General features: G+C 39.5%; 2 protein-coding genes across 2 annotated transcripts in view; one reads left to right on the top strand and one right to left on the bottom strand.

Annotated features, from left to right (window-relative positions):
* LOC135085479 (uncharacterized) overlaps positions 1-15,839 on the bottom strand; it is a 140,616-nt gene that overhangs the window by 83,362 nt on the left and 41,415 nt on the right. The gene's annotated exons all lie outside the window — the stretch shown is intronic.
* Positions 1-15,839, top strand: part of LOC135085478 (uncharacterized) — a 78,369-nt gene that overhangs the window by 24,073 nt on the left and 38,457 nt on the right. The window contains exons 2-4 of the mRNA XM_063980269.1: positions 8,967-9,405; positions 10,150-10,273; positions 14,492-14,731. Of these exons, the coding sequence (XP_063836339.1) occupies positions 9,013-9,405; positions 10,150-10,273; positions 14,492-14,731 (757 nt within the window). The 5' untranslated portion in view covers positions 8,967-9,012. The remainder of the gene's footprint in view (positions 1-8,966; positions 9,406-10,149; positions 10,274-14,491; positions 14,732-15,839) is intronic.

The following is a 15,839-nucleotide window of genomic DNA, read 5'->3' as shown; positions in this document are numbered from 1 at the left end:
ACTCGCAACACACTCACAGAGCCGAATCCATCTCGCACGCGCGCGCTTGTCACCAATTTAACCTCTCGTTCACACCTATTTATTCGTGATCGGCTGTACTAAAGTTAACTAAAGGAATTGCTTCCTATTAGTTCATAGTACATGTACTACACAAGCCTATTTATTATCCTCCCATCATCCGGTGTCGACGGTGACGGTTTCGCAGTCGCGTCGCGCTGTAGGACCGCACTCTCCGTATTTAGTTTCCTTTGGGCAGCGCCACCCTTTTTATGGCCCATCCTGCCGCAAATGAGACACGTAACAATTCCATCACAAACAAGCTCCAGAAAAATATGTGTCACTTACAGTTGCAATCCACCCTCAAACGAGTCAATTCGCGACGAAATTTTCCCAAACACATCGTCGCGCGAGCTAATATGGCGGCGGCCGTACGAACTGTCACAGAGCCTACAAAAATCACTATGAGGGCTACGTGAATATTCACGATTCCCAATAGGACTACGACGCGGAGTGCGTACACATCGCCTAGGTGACCTACCTCGATACTCAATACTCAATCGATGCACACGTTCATTTAACGGCGGCATTCGAAATTCGAACAAACCCGACGTTTAACTAACTTTTATCACGACACTGTTTACGAGAATAATCACGTTCTTTTTTTAATCTGGACGAACGCCTGGTCATCTTAACTTTTAACACTGCACTGATAATCACAAACTAAGGCAAAAATAGATGGCAAAAACGGTTAGAACGCGTGGTCAATCCCACTTCTGATCTTAAGGATCAGAGGTGAGAGTGCTTTTTAAAATTAATGTACGGCACCAGCAAATATCGATTTATTACATAACCGAAACCAATAATTCCACAAATCAAATTAACGTAATAAAGAAATATGCCTATGACAGAAATAATGATCTAGGTCACAAATATCACAGTCCCTGAACCGAGAGAACGTCCGTCACAGCCAAGCGCTCGAGCAAAGTGTCGCGGCGCGCCGGGCTGCCGGTTTCTCGTGCCTTCCCACTCTAAGACAGAGACAATAGGATCGAACGATATGACGTCACGCTGACGTAGCGGGTGTTATTTCTAAGAACTGTGACTCATCAAAGTCATCATTGTCAAAAATATTGACAAATCGCGAACTGTCACTGCCAAAAAACTGACACGCGTCCGTCCTCCGTAAGCGCCACCGCGCGACTGATTGAGATTGTCCAAGCCGTCATGGATGATTTTTTCCACATTTTTTAACATTGTAACTAAATAAAGACGCAATATAAAAATTTCACCCGTTAAAAGCCCTCAAGTTATTTCTGAACTTTAGTTTAGTAAAAGATTTAGAATATCAAATCGCTTATTTTAAAAATAAAACCATAAATAGAAAACGAATAGAGGTAACTTTGGGAATTTATTCTATCGAGTCAACTTCATCAAATCGTGTTTCCATCCGTTAATAGCCCTAGAAAATATCCTCAACTATGCCCAATAAAAATCTTAGCCTTTAATTTTACTGTTTAGTACCTCAAAAATGAAAAATGAAAACCTCATTTTCGCCATTTTCTCTGCTACCCGGCCTTAATGGTAATGAACCCCAAAGCCGGTTCGCATATAACACCGAGCGACCCGATAAAAATAAGTAAAACTGCAAGAATTGAGGGTATTTCGAAAGGCCTACAACATCATCAACCATCATATTATGCAAGAATATTATTGCCAATTTTATATTTCAAGTAATATAAAACATGACTCACTTTAAGGCGTAAAGAAACAATCCTACCAAAAACATTTTCATATAAAATATTACATTGTAAAAAAAAAGTGCAGGGCAAGGCACATAGTACGCAGAACTGACGGCCGATAGGGCAGCAAGGTTCTGGAATGGAGGCCGCGCACCGGAAAACGCAGCGTGGGACGTCCACCCACAAGGTGGACCGACGACCTGATAAAAGTAGCAGGAAGGTGCTGGATGCAGGCCGCTACCAACCGTGCGATGTGGAAGTCATTGGGGGAGGCCTATGTTCAGCAGTGGACGTCCTGTGGCTGAAATGATGATGATGATGATGAAAAAAAAAAGTTATCAGATCTCATGCAATTCTACCTCTGTGGTCTATTGGTAAGATCACTTGCTTAAGATCCAGAAGTCCCAGATTCGATTCCCAGAGGAGGCAAAATGTTCATCTTGAGTTAGTCGGTGGTAGGGCTTCTAAGTCCGCCTAGCTAGCTACCACCAACTGTATCTAAATCTGTTGCCATAACAAAACAATGCTGTTAACATACAGCGCTATTGGAGGTAAGAGAGCCAATTTCTCTGGGGTTGTGGATTACGGATGAAGTTCACTTCCACTTTTCGGCCTAATCATCAGTAACTTACCTATCCAGCAGGTGAGATGCTGGCCAAGAGCCTGCATCTCTTTCTCTCTCATTCCTCGTTATGGATTTAAAAAATATTTTAACGGTTAACGGGAAAAATAACGAAAAAGCCACCACTGAAGAGTCACATAATCCCGAATTCCCGGCTGTATATTTAACCCTTTTGGTTCCTCGGATGCACTTAAAAAACTCAATCGTCTGTAATGACCACTGTACCACCTCAAAATGTCTAATAAGACCAAATTACACCCGATCATGGGTCATTGATACCACAGCCGAGAGAGAACAGTATGAACAAATTACTTTTAAGTAAGTAAGAACGTGGGAGTGACTGTACATGACTTAAAAACAAATAAAACCGGGTACAACGGGCCCTAAGATTTGTGCGCATTTCACAAAAAAAAATGTTTTGCCTAAACTTTAGCCGTTGGCCGTGTAATTCTGTCAGAAGAGGAATAGGAACTCTACTTTTCCCATGGATATGAAGAGGCAGCTAAAAGAAAGATAAATTAGCGAACATCGTACCTCCCCAACCCGTCTGGCTAGCGTGGAATGTATGCGAAATCCTCCATTTGCCTCTGGTGTATTAGAGAGATTCGTGCTCCTAAAGTGGATACTAAATTAAGGTTCGAAGGCAAAAAATACCTTATGCATTTATTTTTAAATAACCTAACGATGAAGACTATGGAGTTTTTTCTTTTTTCTAAAGTCGTAATAAGTAGTACAACAAACTTGTATATCAACACGATCACGTATGTATTACTAATCATATCGCAGTCGAGACTTCGTAGCACATTTATAAAGCGTCCTGGCCTGGCCGTCCTCCACGAGCTGTGCCAATACAGAAATGATACGCAATCACAGGTCACTGTGGACCCTCGAATATTTACCCAAATTACTGCCAAATTCGCCGCGAGAAAATTACATCACCCTTCCATTATATTCGGGGACTAACTGGACCAGTATTGGGGTTGGGACACACTGTCAACAATGAAAAAAATCTATAACCCAACTACGGAATAAACATTTTAAATAAGAAAGTGTGCGTTCACATTAGTAAAATGTAGCCTATGTTACCCCAGCCATAATAACGAATCAATTGACACCCTATTTATTATTTACCTATTTATTATCTTTCTTTCTATTTATCAAAATTGGATAATTAGTTTAGCGAGAACACGTGCCAGTAGAGAGGTTAGGTGCCATAGGAGGAACATCTCCTTTTGGCATCGCCGTAGTCTGATGAAAAGAGAGAAAAAAAAAATTTTTCTCAAAAAATTTCTGTCAAACCCTCCAGGTGATAAAAAGAGGGAAACAATTTTTTTTCTCATAAAACACCCTCCAGGTAAATTTAATTACCTATGTTTTTGTTAGGGATGGGTTCACCACAAAATACGTCCAGTTGTTGGTGGGAATCGAACTAGCGATCTCTTGAATCCACAGTCCGTTGCGTCTTGGACAAAAATGGCACAAAGATTTATAAATTAAAATCTTCGTCAATCTTTTATGAAGATGAGAAGGCCTACCATCATTACTCACTTTAGGAATATGAAAAATCGTATTTATTTATACCTTTGTTCGACACGAAAATAATGTGTTTATTTCTAACTGTCCAAAATTCACTCGAGTAGAAACACAATTTGAAAAAATCTGGTTTGCAAGTCAAAAAAAAGTTTTTTTTTACTTTTTCTGAACTCGTAAAACATTAACGCCCGTATTCACAAACATTACTATGATGTCTCACAGTGCGCGTGGACTCACAGGGTGACATTCGACCAATCACAGAGCTCTATTCAACGCTGATTGATTTGCTGATTCACTTTAAGCAAGCATCGTTTGTGTATCGTCGGGCGTAAAATTTATTATTACTAAAACCGTGTGCACCCAGCCTTACACCGGGAGATACATCATTTGGCATGAGTCACAACAACATAATATTAACATTACTTAACTTTTTGCACCGCCATAGTTTTTGTTTTATGTCAGGAAGCCCGTCAGTTAATATTTAAATCGTAACAGTAAAATATGTTTTTTACTTGTTATTATTAAAGAGCTATTTAACTTTTGAGGTTATGCTGGGGGGTACACTGGGTAGAGATACGCTACAGGAGGCAGCGATCTGACGCTACAGAAGGCAGTTAGCTGACGCTACATTACACTAGCTACACAGTGAAATGTTGCTACTTTGGCAGTGAGCTGACAATACACTGGTTAAGGAAATAACGCTACACTAAGCAGTGAGTTAATCTGCACTGGCACTGGACAGCGAGGTAAAGTGACAAAAGGCAAATACCAGACGCTACACTAGACAATGAGGTACGGGTTGTAGTAGGTAGCTAGCTAAAAGTCCACTATGCAGCGATATGACTGCAGAGGTCAAAGAGCTAGCTAGCTACTCCGCGCTATATTACAAAATCAGAGTACATTGGGCAGAAAATTGATGCTAAACTTGACCACGGTAATATATAGATAGTATTACCGTGACTTGACATTGAACGACGATACACTGGGCAGCGAGCTAACGCTACACTGTACAGTGGACTGACTCTACACTGGGCAGTTAACTCTAGGAACAGTGATGCTACACTATGCAGTGAACTAACGCTACAATATGCAGTAAACGCTAAATTTTGCAGCGATCTGACGCTGTACTGGGCATTTAACTAACTCTCTAGTGGGCAAGCCAGCTAAGTTTAATGAACTTCACCATGGACCTATAAAAAAAGTCGGACGGATTCTCATCAACAAAATACTGTGACATTAGGATACACCAGCTTGCCTGTACGTACAGGCCGGCACGCACACATTCACACCCTGTTACACCACTTCGAGTGAAAACTTCACACAGTTGACACATTTAAGCAGCGAAAAAACAACACGAATACGACATGTCTTGTGTGATGAAATTGTGTAAAAACCGTTCTGTTCGAACAAACAAAAATTAAGGAATCACATTTCACAGGCAAAATAATAATCCAATCACTTATTTCCCGACATTAAAATATTGAAATTAATTGAAATCAAACGTCATTCACTCGAAAAAATAATACGTCAAAGACCAGTGTTCTCAGTTATTTACGTGGGAAAATTACCCGAAATATGGGAAATTAATAATGATTTTAGGACTTTTTAGTTATGTATTACGCATACTATGGCAATAAAATAATTTATCATAATAATTGTGTTTTAATGGGATATATTTTCATGGGCAAATTTGATCCTTCCCAAAAATGTGGAACTGCGAAATTCAAATTTTCTTACATTGATTCAAATCAAATCAAATCAAATCAAAAATATTTTATTCAGTTTAGACCACAAGTGGCACTTATGAACGTCAATAGAAAATAATAAAAAAAGAAAAGGTAGCCCTTATGGGGCACTTTACATGTCTCCTTATCTTTTGGGCCCTACCAGCGCTTCGAGACAAACATATGGCAAGTGCTGAGAAGAAACGCCGGAACAAACTCAGTCACAATTGCAAGTCAGTGTCAGGTTGTATGTTAAAAAAAATCTATCAGAGATAATAATAATAATATATTGATGATGCATAAGATTATGATTATAATGTACACAAGATTCGTAATTTGTAACTGCGTGAATCATTTTTGATCAACATTATGTACATACCCTGACACACTGACTTGCAAACAATGTAAGAAAATTTGAACATTGAAAATTTCGCGCCTACCTCAACGCATACACCTTTCATCCTTTTAAAATGGCACGGAATAATTCTGTCTACATTTCCAAGTAACATCTGCCGATCTATGTTTTTCTTAAAATAAATGGGTAAAATGTTTTGGCTAACATGGCATCCCTAAATTCACTCACACAATAGACAAACGCCAAAATTTTGCGTCACAGTTTTGTTGTAGCGCGAGTTCCGTCCGCCTTTTTTTATAGGTCCATGGAACTTCACATACTCAAAATTAGTTTCGTGCCATAATGTCTGTCCTCGACCAAGCCACACACACCATATTAATTACGTATTTTAAAGCAATTACCATTCTATTTCACATACACATAAAGTTCTAGATCCCATATTCTCTAGTCTCTAGTCCATTGGTTCCCAAACTTATTTGAGACGCGCCCCCTTTCGACCATACAAAAAATTCCGCGCCCCCCCCTCCTCCAGTCAAGATTATTTATTGGTTGTAACGAGCATTCTGGAATGCATTCTCTCAGCGGTCGCAGGTTTTTTATACTTAAGTACACAGATGGCCCGCGCCCCCTTTAAAGGTCTTTGCGCCCCCCACTTTGGGAACCAATGCTCTAGCTAGTCTATAAGCACGTAGGAAACCGGGTGCGAACCTTGACATTATTGGCATTCCCTTTCGGAGTGTCGGTTAATTGTAAATTGTAACAAATCAACGAACAGACGGAACTGCATTGTTTTGATATTAATACAAACAGATAACTGATAGACAGACGTCCTGTGGCTGAAATGATGATGACAGTGATATCTGTAGGTGACTCTAGAACGTATTCATGGTATCAACTACTCGGTGGACCGACGATTTGGTGCAGATCGCACTCGCAGGGAACCTTCGCAAGAAGCACTTGGATGAGGCATCCTTACCGAGTTTTGAAAGTTTTTACCCGACTGCGCCAGAAGGGTTATTTTCTAACCAAGACTCTCTGCAGACTACAGAGTTTTTAGTCGGCCGATAGTTTAGTCGACTTCGAATAATTTGTATGAAGAATCGGCCGATACCATCACTGTATTGTGCGCACTTCCATACTTTTCATTTTAATTGATAAAAATAATTGGAATGTTTTTGTAATGATTAACTGTCTAGCTCGCAATAATATTTATACATAACTATAAAAACTTTGTAAACCCTTGAGAAAAAGGCTGACAATAGTGACCGAGTTTCTTGCGCTGCTTCTTCTCAGCACTGGCCCATTTATTGTCCCGAAGCAGTGGTAGGGTTAATACTGGGACGTGTAAAAGAACTTTTTAAAAGCCTACTTGCGAAATAAAAGGAGTTTTATGAGTTTTTGAATCTTACCAAATTGGTGTAATGTGCGCACTTCATACATGTAACTGATTAACAGCCCGACCAAACTATCGGCATACAAAAGTAGTCTACAAATCTTACTTTTGCACCTTGTAGTCCATAGCATATCAAACAAAAATTTTCGTTGCAAAATAGCACTTATTGTTACAAATACATAGGGCTCACAATACGGACCTAAGAACCGCCCGGCACATGCGCGCGCGCCGGTGACATGACCAAATTCCTTTGCCTTTTTTCTCGCTTTATTGGACAGGTACCCGATTGAAATGCGGCAGTGTTGGGGACGTGTCGATAGATGTGTTGTCAATAATTGCTCGATAGTCTTAAAAGAGTTCTAATAAAGTAAAGTAAAAAGTAAAAAAAGTATTTATTATTTATTTCCAAAAAATGACACAATTTTAGTAACTTGTGTGCAAATTGTACTATTTTAAATTGTTGCGTAATCAATTGACAAACATTCATTAGCTGTCATTGCTAAGATTTTACGTAAAAATCTAACGTCGCTCATTTGCACATCGAAAACAATTAGTTAGTATTTATTTATTTTAATTTAAAAACTGAAAAAAGAAACAAGTTTTCAGGCCGAGTAAAGTTCAGTTAGACAGTGATTGTAACAAAAATCCTGCGAAACGACTTGTTTCACCGATTCTTATGAAATTTTGTGCGTATGAATTTCAGTAGCTCTAAGAATAGGACGTTAACTATTTTTATACCCCTAAAGTGCAAAACAACGTTTGCTGGGTCAGCTTGTGTTTTAGAAAAAATATCGACAATGTCGATAAAAGTCTCGTGACAACACTATTCTTTTATAAAACATTTCGAGAGGGACAAAAGTTTGAGGCATCTAGTTTATCTTACTTGTAAAGGACGCTATAATGAGATATATTTCAGACAGAGATGTACAGTCAGCGTCAAATAGTTCGTGACACCCAAAGTTGCCCAACAGTTCGCAACACGTCTTTGTTGCAATTGGAATAAGGTTGTGTTGTCAACTTTTTGGCCACTTTCAATATCACGAACTACTTGACGCAGACTGTACTAAAAATCTTGCTATAGTGTGACAGGCTGTTTCACCATTTGATAAAGTCCCTGACAACTTATTAGGAATACTTATCTGCTAGATAAACTAGAACTTGCTTTCACGGGTCTTAATGAGACATTTTGGCAGATAAAGACGTCAGAAACCTTTATTTTAGACTAGCTTTTGCCCGCCACATCGTGCATCGCCGAGTGAAATTTAGTTTGTCACAGATCAGATAAATGTTATTCTGATGTATAAAAAAAATACTGTAAAGTTTCATCAAAATCCGTTCAGTAGTTTTTGCGTGAAAGAGTAATAAACAATATCAATACATCGTCACAAAATTTCGCCTTTATAATTTTAGTAGGAAAAAGAATATAGCGCCCATTACACCTATCTGAAACTTTAACAAGTGAGAAGGGTCCTTTTAATGCACAAAGTTCCTGCTATGTTTTAAATTAGAAAAAATGTTTTAGAGAAGTTGTGGTTTCTCTTAACTACCAAATTGTTTTTAAAATAGCAAATAAAAACTAATTAATTTTCTCTCTTTACAGGTAAACAAACCAGTTCCAAAAACGATGTACTAGTGAAAGAACCAAAATGGCGTATACCAAGTCAGTATTATCATTATTATTAGTGAGCATAGTTATAATCAACTGCCAAGATGATATCCGAACACAGAATTATAATATAGACGACATCCAAGCAGATCTACTTAGAAGCAACGACCAGGAGTATAGGCATAAGGATATAGAACCAGAAAAGTCTATGATGTTCGAAGAGAATGATAGAAGTGATGATAGACCGACGACTGTAGATTACACAACTACAGAAGACCCAGAAGATAATGTTAAGAGTGAAGAAGTGGAAAGTGAAGAAGAAGCAGTAACTCCAACAGAACTGCCAACAGATACAGTTGAGAATACTGTTTATAGAACTAAAGCGGAGGAGGATATTTATTTGGGCGATACACAACACGCAAAAGATACTAAGGTGAGTGTTATTGTTATTGAACTATTCAATGGACGGTGTGGGACAATAGCAACAAATATTGACGTAGTGTGAGATAGTATTTTAAACACGAAAATAAGGGCTCTCTCGAATTAGACGCTTTAAACGTTAGCTGTGAGTTTAGAAGACTTCACCACACTAAATGGTAAATGTAATTTTTACCCCTATTAGTATGAAACCAGAATTCCTGTTATGTGTTACCATAGGGGTCACTTAAAAATTTGGTATTGAAGGTGAAAACGGCATTAGACGTCTAATTTAAAAGAGCCCTAAGAGTATTAGTAATCACGTTAAATCCTCCAGTGAAGTTAAGTATGTTTTGTGTAAGGAGAGGGTTCACCACAATAGTCTGGTGGACGACAGGGTTCAAACTATCAACCGCGACCCTCGATTGACAGTCTGACACTAATGCCCGTTGGGCTATGGTAGCTTCGACATAACTATGTTTTTTTTCTGTGACAAATCGACTTTGAAATTAGCTAATATTCTTAAAAAAAATCCACAATATTTTCTGTTTTGTTTTTAATTCTTTTGGAGTTTTAACAAATTGACACACGCACTGGTTAGTACTAATATAGCTGTATTATTTTTAGTGCGACTAACAAAATTGTTGGATGACAAAGATGAATAAATACTATTTCTTGTGACAAAACGCTGTCATTAAGGCCCAAGGCGAGGGGCCTAAACTAGACTAGTTGACAATAATTGATATAAAATGTTTCGTAGATAGAAGCAACCACCCAGTGGACCACCAGGCCCATGGATGAGATGGAAGACTTCGTGCCCAGGATAGCTGAGCTTGGAGATGACCTGGAGATCACCGGACAGAGGAGTCCGAAGACTGACAACAGTGAGTCCTTATATTTGATTTACTTTTCTTCATCATCATCATCAACAGCCCTTTACAGCCCAATGCTGGACTATGAGCCTCCTCCACTTTAGTGGAGGGTTTTGCCATAATCTCCACGCTTGGTAAACGGATTTACTTTTCTTCCTATGCTTAAAATGTCATCATCATTTCAGCCACAGGACGTCCACTGCTGAACATAGGCCTCCCCCAATATTTCCATATACCTCCCCCATACTTAAACATCGATTAAAAATCCGGTCAAGTGCGAGTCGGGCTCGCACACTGAGGGTTCCGTGAAACCTTGTAAGATTAAGCAAAAATTTTGACGACCCAGGCGATTAATTTACCAACTGCAAATAAGTTTGTTATCATTTATCATATTTTTGTGATTGAACATCGTACGTTTCAGTCAAATTACGTCCACAGCTGGACAAAGGTTCCCCAAGGATTTCCACAACGATTGGACATCTAACTAACGTTTCGATTTTTTTCCTTTAGTAGTGCTGTAAAACCTACCTTTTTGCCTTTCATGATACATGTCTATGGGAAGTACCCTATAGGTTTTGAATTTGTGATTCCCCTGCGAAGTTAGAAAATACGACTAAAATGACCGCAATCCGTATCTTTGAATTGATCTCATATAGATAGACCCAACACCTTATTAAAATTCCATCACGACTGGTCTAACGTTTGTCCCGCGTTAAGAACCCATACAAATATTATATAATATACAAAAGTAACTCTGTCAGGCTGTCTGTTACATTTTCATGTGATTCGATTAAGATTAAAGATATAGAGATAGTTTGAGACAACAAAGGATTAGGATAGCTTTTATCCCGATTTTTGTAAAGAGACTCGCGCAGGATTACTTTTCTGTGTCAGACTGAATTCACGCCAAAACTGCATGTGTTCGTTGGTTCGTTTCAGCCGAAAGACGCCCACTGCTGGACAAAGGCCTCCTCCAAACTGTATATCGTCCATTTGCGACGACAACGTGACATCTTCTGTGTTAATCTAATTGAAGATGTCACACTGTCGTCGCAAATGGACGATATGTATTAGATATTATTTTATAGTTATTAGTCTGTAATAGATCTGGTGAAGGTCGCGGGAAGAGCCTGGATGCGGACAGCGCAGGACCGGTAGTGATGGAAGGAAATCCTTGGGGGGAGGCCCTTGTCCAACAGAAAACGTCAGTTGGCTAAAACGAACGAACGAATTAGACAAAATTTGGTACATAATTGGTTTGCGACCCAGTGACCCGATTTTTAGAGGGGCGAAATAAGTCCATTTGTGAAAGACCAAAAATCACTCGAGCAAAGCTGTGGGCTAACGCTGTTGTAGTCGAATATAAAGACAAACCATAAAAGAACAACTGCTTTAAATGATATTCACGTTTTACTGGATATGCTATTGGGAAAATCTAGAACTTTACGTTTGGGTAAATCCCGCGTATTACCATCATCAGGTCATTTAGTCTCCACTGCAGGAGCACGACCCTCTAATTTACCAGATTCAAATGGAGGATTTGACCTACACTCCTCACGCTGGCCAGACGGGTTGGGGAGGCCTGGTGTTTGCAAATAATGAAAGTTTATTAATCATGATTATGACAACTTTTGCTTAGGATCAACGTTTAGAGTAAAAAAGTGTCAAATCCAAACTTTAGTTGAATTGACAGTAAGGCCCAGAACAGACGGTGAAACGCAACTGCAACGAAACTGCAACTTTGTGATGATTCTGATGAATGAAACTGAAACTAAGTTTCAAACTAGTTACGTCATGTGTGGTCTCTCAACGGACGCTATGGCAGAAACTTAGATGCAACTCAAAAGTAACTAGCAGTTGCAGTTTCGTTGCAGTTGCGTTTCACCGTCTGTTCTGGGCCTAACTGTTTGCAAAGAACAGGTGTTCTTTAACCGATTTCAAAAGAGGAGGAGGCTGTATGTTCGGCTGTGTGTATCTTTTTTTCTGTTAGAAAAGACCTATCTTACAAATACATATGCCAAAAGGCCCTCGCATCCCTCAAAATTCAAAACAGAACCTTCCATCTGTAGTCGGTTAAAAAGGGAATCAGAAAACAGACGTGTACTTCAAGTACAGTCGACGGCACATCGGACTACACATTTTCGTTGAATAAATAGCTCCTATATCAACTACATAAGGCCCTATTTGTGAATTGCAAACTTGTATAGCTTAGAAAGCGCCATCAACTTTGCGCTTACATAAATTACAGATTACCGCTGAGTCTAGGGTTGGCACCTGCGTATTTATGTATTTATGAGCTGTCCCAGCGAACGTCGTACCGTCAATAAAAAGTTGTTTAAACGTATCTGAACGTATCCTGCTTGACATCTACGAGTGTAAACAATAGCGGATAATGTTGGAGTAAATACCTAATTTCATCATCATCATCATTTCAGCCACATGACGTCCACTGCTGAACATAAGCTTCCCCCAATGACTTCCATATCTCACGTTTGGTAGAGGCCTGCATCCAGAGCCTCCCTGCTATCTTTAAATTTTACACTTTTTTTGAAAATATTTTATAGAAAAAAATTAAGATTCTAATGGCGAAAGAAGTCCAGAAGTTTCGGAGCCTATTCGTTCCAAACAAACAATGAAATCTTTCCTCTTTATAATATTAGTGTAGACAAGGAATATTTAATTTTGCTTAAGTGCAAATAAATTAACATCTCAATAACATCGATAATTTATATCATATCTAACTTCCTCAATAAATATTAAAACGTTACACTATTATCTTCCAATCGATGACAGCCCTGCCATTTAGCATCAAATTAGCGTACACATATTAATACTACAGTTACAAACTTGACCTTATTCCAACGTAGTAAAGTCCATGTAAATTGAACTTTTGCTAAACGTATGTGTTCAAATGTAGACAAATTATGACCATAACTAGCGGCCGCCCGCGACTTCGTACGCGTGGACCTCGTTTTACCCCTTAGTTTGCACCTCTGTTTTTGATATCATGTTGATAGATGGCGTTTCACGGCTTCCCCCGTATGAATATTTATGAACGTCAAAAACAGTAGATTGTCCTGCGCTGTAGATTTTTTTAACCAATAAATAAATTAAATATCGTCATGAATTATAGCCTATATTATTATTATTATGTTAATCTGGGTCATAAACAATAATACTGTAAAGTTTCAACAAAATCCGTTCAGTAGTTTTTGCGTGAAAGAGTAACAAACATCCAGACGTCCAAACTTTCGCATTTATAATATTAGTAGGATTATTTGATTTGTTTACGAGGAAAACGTAAGTTTGTATCTGATTGGCTTTAATCTGTGTCAGTTAGTCAGACTGGTATATCAAGGTAAACTGTATAGCCGTCTTGTCTAGTTTAGTTCAGTGACTCGTCACGAGTTATTTGAGTCGAACCTTAACTTCGAACTCCTGTTCTTCTGATTAATTTCGTTGCGGGTCCAATGACGGTTTAACTTTCCCCCGGGACAAACTTGACCTTCACTGGTTGGGTTATTGGCGGTCAAGCTGTAGATCCTGGCTACACAGGAGTTGCAGCTGGAAACGACAGGTGGGAATAGTCCCGTGATTCGTCACAAAATGGGACAAGAATCATAGGTTTTTTTCAAAAGAATATTAGTAATATTCCCCTTCCATCACCGAGGAACCAGACGCAAGTTAGCGTACCACCCCTACATTGTGGAAATTCCACCAACTCGCACTGTTTCGCTAACTCTTTTATAATGCGAACAGCTAGGGACTGGAATTCGCTGCCTGCTGCTGTCTTTGCCGAACACTATAATCCGGGCCTCTTCAAGGCGAGAGTGAATAGCCACTAACAGGGCAGGTATCTACCATCCTAGACTGCATCTCATTTAACATCAAGTGTATAAAAAACTGCACAAAAAAGAGCTGTTCCCAAAAGAAATTAACTATTTCATTTGGCAAAAGAACACGGACGCCCGTATTCACAAACGGTGCTTTCTTAAGTGAAGCAGCAAATCGCACACACAGCTTTGAATAGAGCTCTGTGATTGGTTCGTGTGACCCTGTGCGTCCACGTGCACTGTTAGACTTCATAGTAATGTTTGTGAATACGGGCGCGTTACTTATTAAAGAAACCTATACCGATTTGTCTCGGCGCCAGAGTACGAGAAGAGCCACCTTCATATGAGCGAAGCACTAGGAGCATTAGAAGACTAACGTATACCCTTCTCTTTCCAGCAGACCCCAAGACTCTAATAGACAAGCGCAACTTCGAAGTAAAACCCCGCCCTACACCAGTCGTCAGCAAGAGTTCAACCCTCAAGAGCTGGTTGGAAGACACCTGGACGCGGCCGCCAGCCGGCCTGCTGGTGCCTCTCAGGCCGATGGCTCTGAACAGAGCGTTGGCTGTGTGGAGCGACCTGACGGTGGAAGGACTAAACGTGTCTGATATCGTCATCGTGGGATATGACTCTAATGGTAAGTCCCTACATACCACCTACCCACCATTTTTATCCTCAACTTTCTAAGTGCGGAGGACCCTGCCTAATATGTGGTCCCCCCTTACCTTAGCGAGCAAGAATAACCCCTTCCCTGGCTCAGAAGCGAACAAGAATGTCCAGGAATAAAGTTCGTTTGGAAATGTCTAAAAGCCAGGGGGATCCTGTCTAAAAATGTGTGATTTCCCTCCTCCCCTGGCTTAGAAGCTGGTCAGAATGCCAATTCGTACGTGATTTATGTCTCGTTCTTAAAAAGGTTGAAGAGTGAGTGACAGTATACAATGGTAAGTCTTTTTTTAAGGGAAGAACTAAGCTGTGTTGCACTGTGTTTTTGTGGATGCTATTATCTAGCACCAATAGAATCGCTTCATTAACCAAACTACACTCATAGCAAGCACGTACCGGAAAGCGCAGCGTAGGACGTCCACCCACAAGGTGGACCATCGACCTTATAAAGGTAGCGGGAAGGCACTGCGCTGGAAGCCGCCACCAACCGGCCATTGTGGAAATCATTGGGGGAGGCCTATGTTCAGCAGTGGTTGTCTTATGGCTGAAATGATGATGTTGATGATGACTCATAACAAGTCTAGTGTAAATGGAAACGGCTTAGCGGAGCGAGGTTTTTGTACATACATACATACACATCAAAAATGATAAACCACTAACAAAAATGTGTATGAGCGCCCCTCGGATCAAGAAACTTATCAGTTGCATAATGGAGTAATTGACGCCATTAAACTTCTAGAACCCTTTCTAGCAAAAGAAAACTCAAATAATTCTGAAGGAACTCTAATATTTTTAATAACTAACTCAATCGAGAGTGGTTTCAACTACCCTATAGCACATTTTATTTCCATTTGCATGCCACCTCAGGGGTTAAAGTAGACCACTTTGGATACTATAAAGCCTTATAATAACGCAGTATGCTTTAACGACACATTGTGAATTGTCATGTACTGCAAATTGGTCAATAATTGACCATTAGCTGTTCCAGTCTCACACAATAAAACAAAACAATGGATGACCATTCGGGCAATTTACAATGCGATAATTACTAATGATGATTGCCATTTTTTACCAAGAAAACG

This window comes from Ostrinia nubilalis, chromosome 28, assembly GCF_963855985.1.
Source record: "Ostrinia nubilalis chromosome 28, ilOstNubi1.1, whole genome shotgun sequence".
NCBI classification, from domain to species: domain Eukaryota; kingdom Metazoa; phylum Arthropoda; class Insecta; order Lepidoptera; family Crambidae; genus Ostrinia; species Ostrinia nubilalis.
Note: the sequence above shows the minus strand (reverse complement) of the source record. Positions and strands in the feature narration are given on the sequence as shown.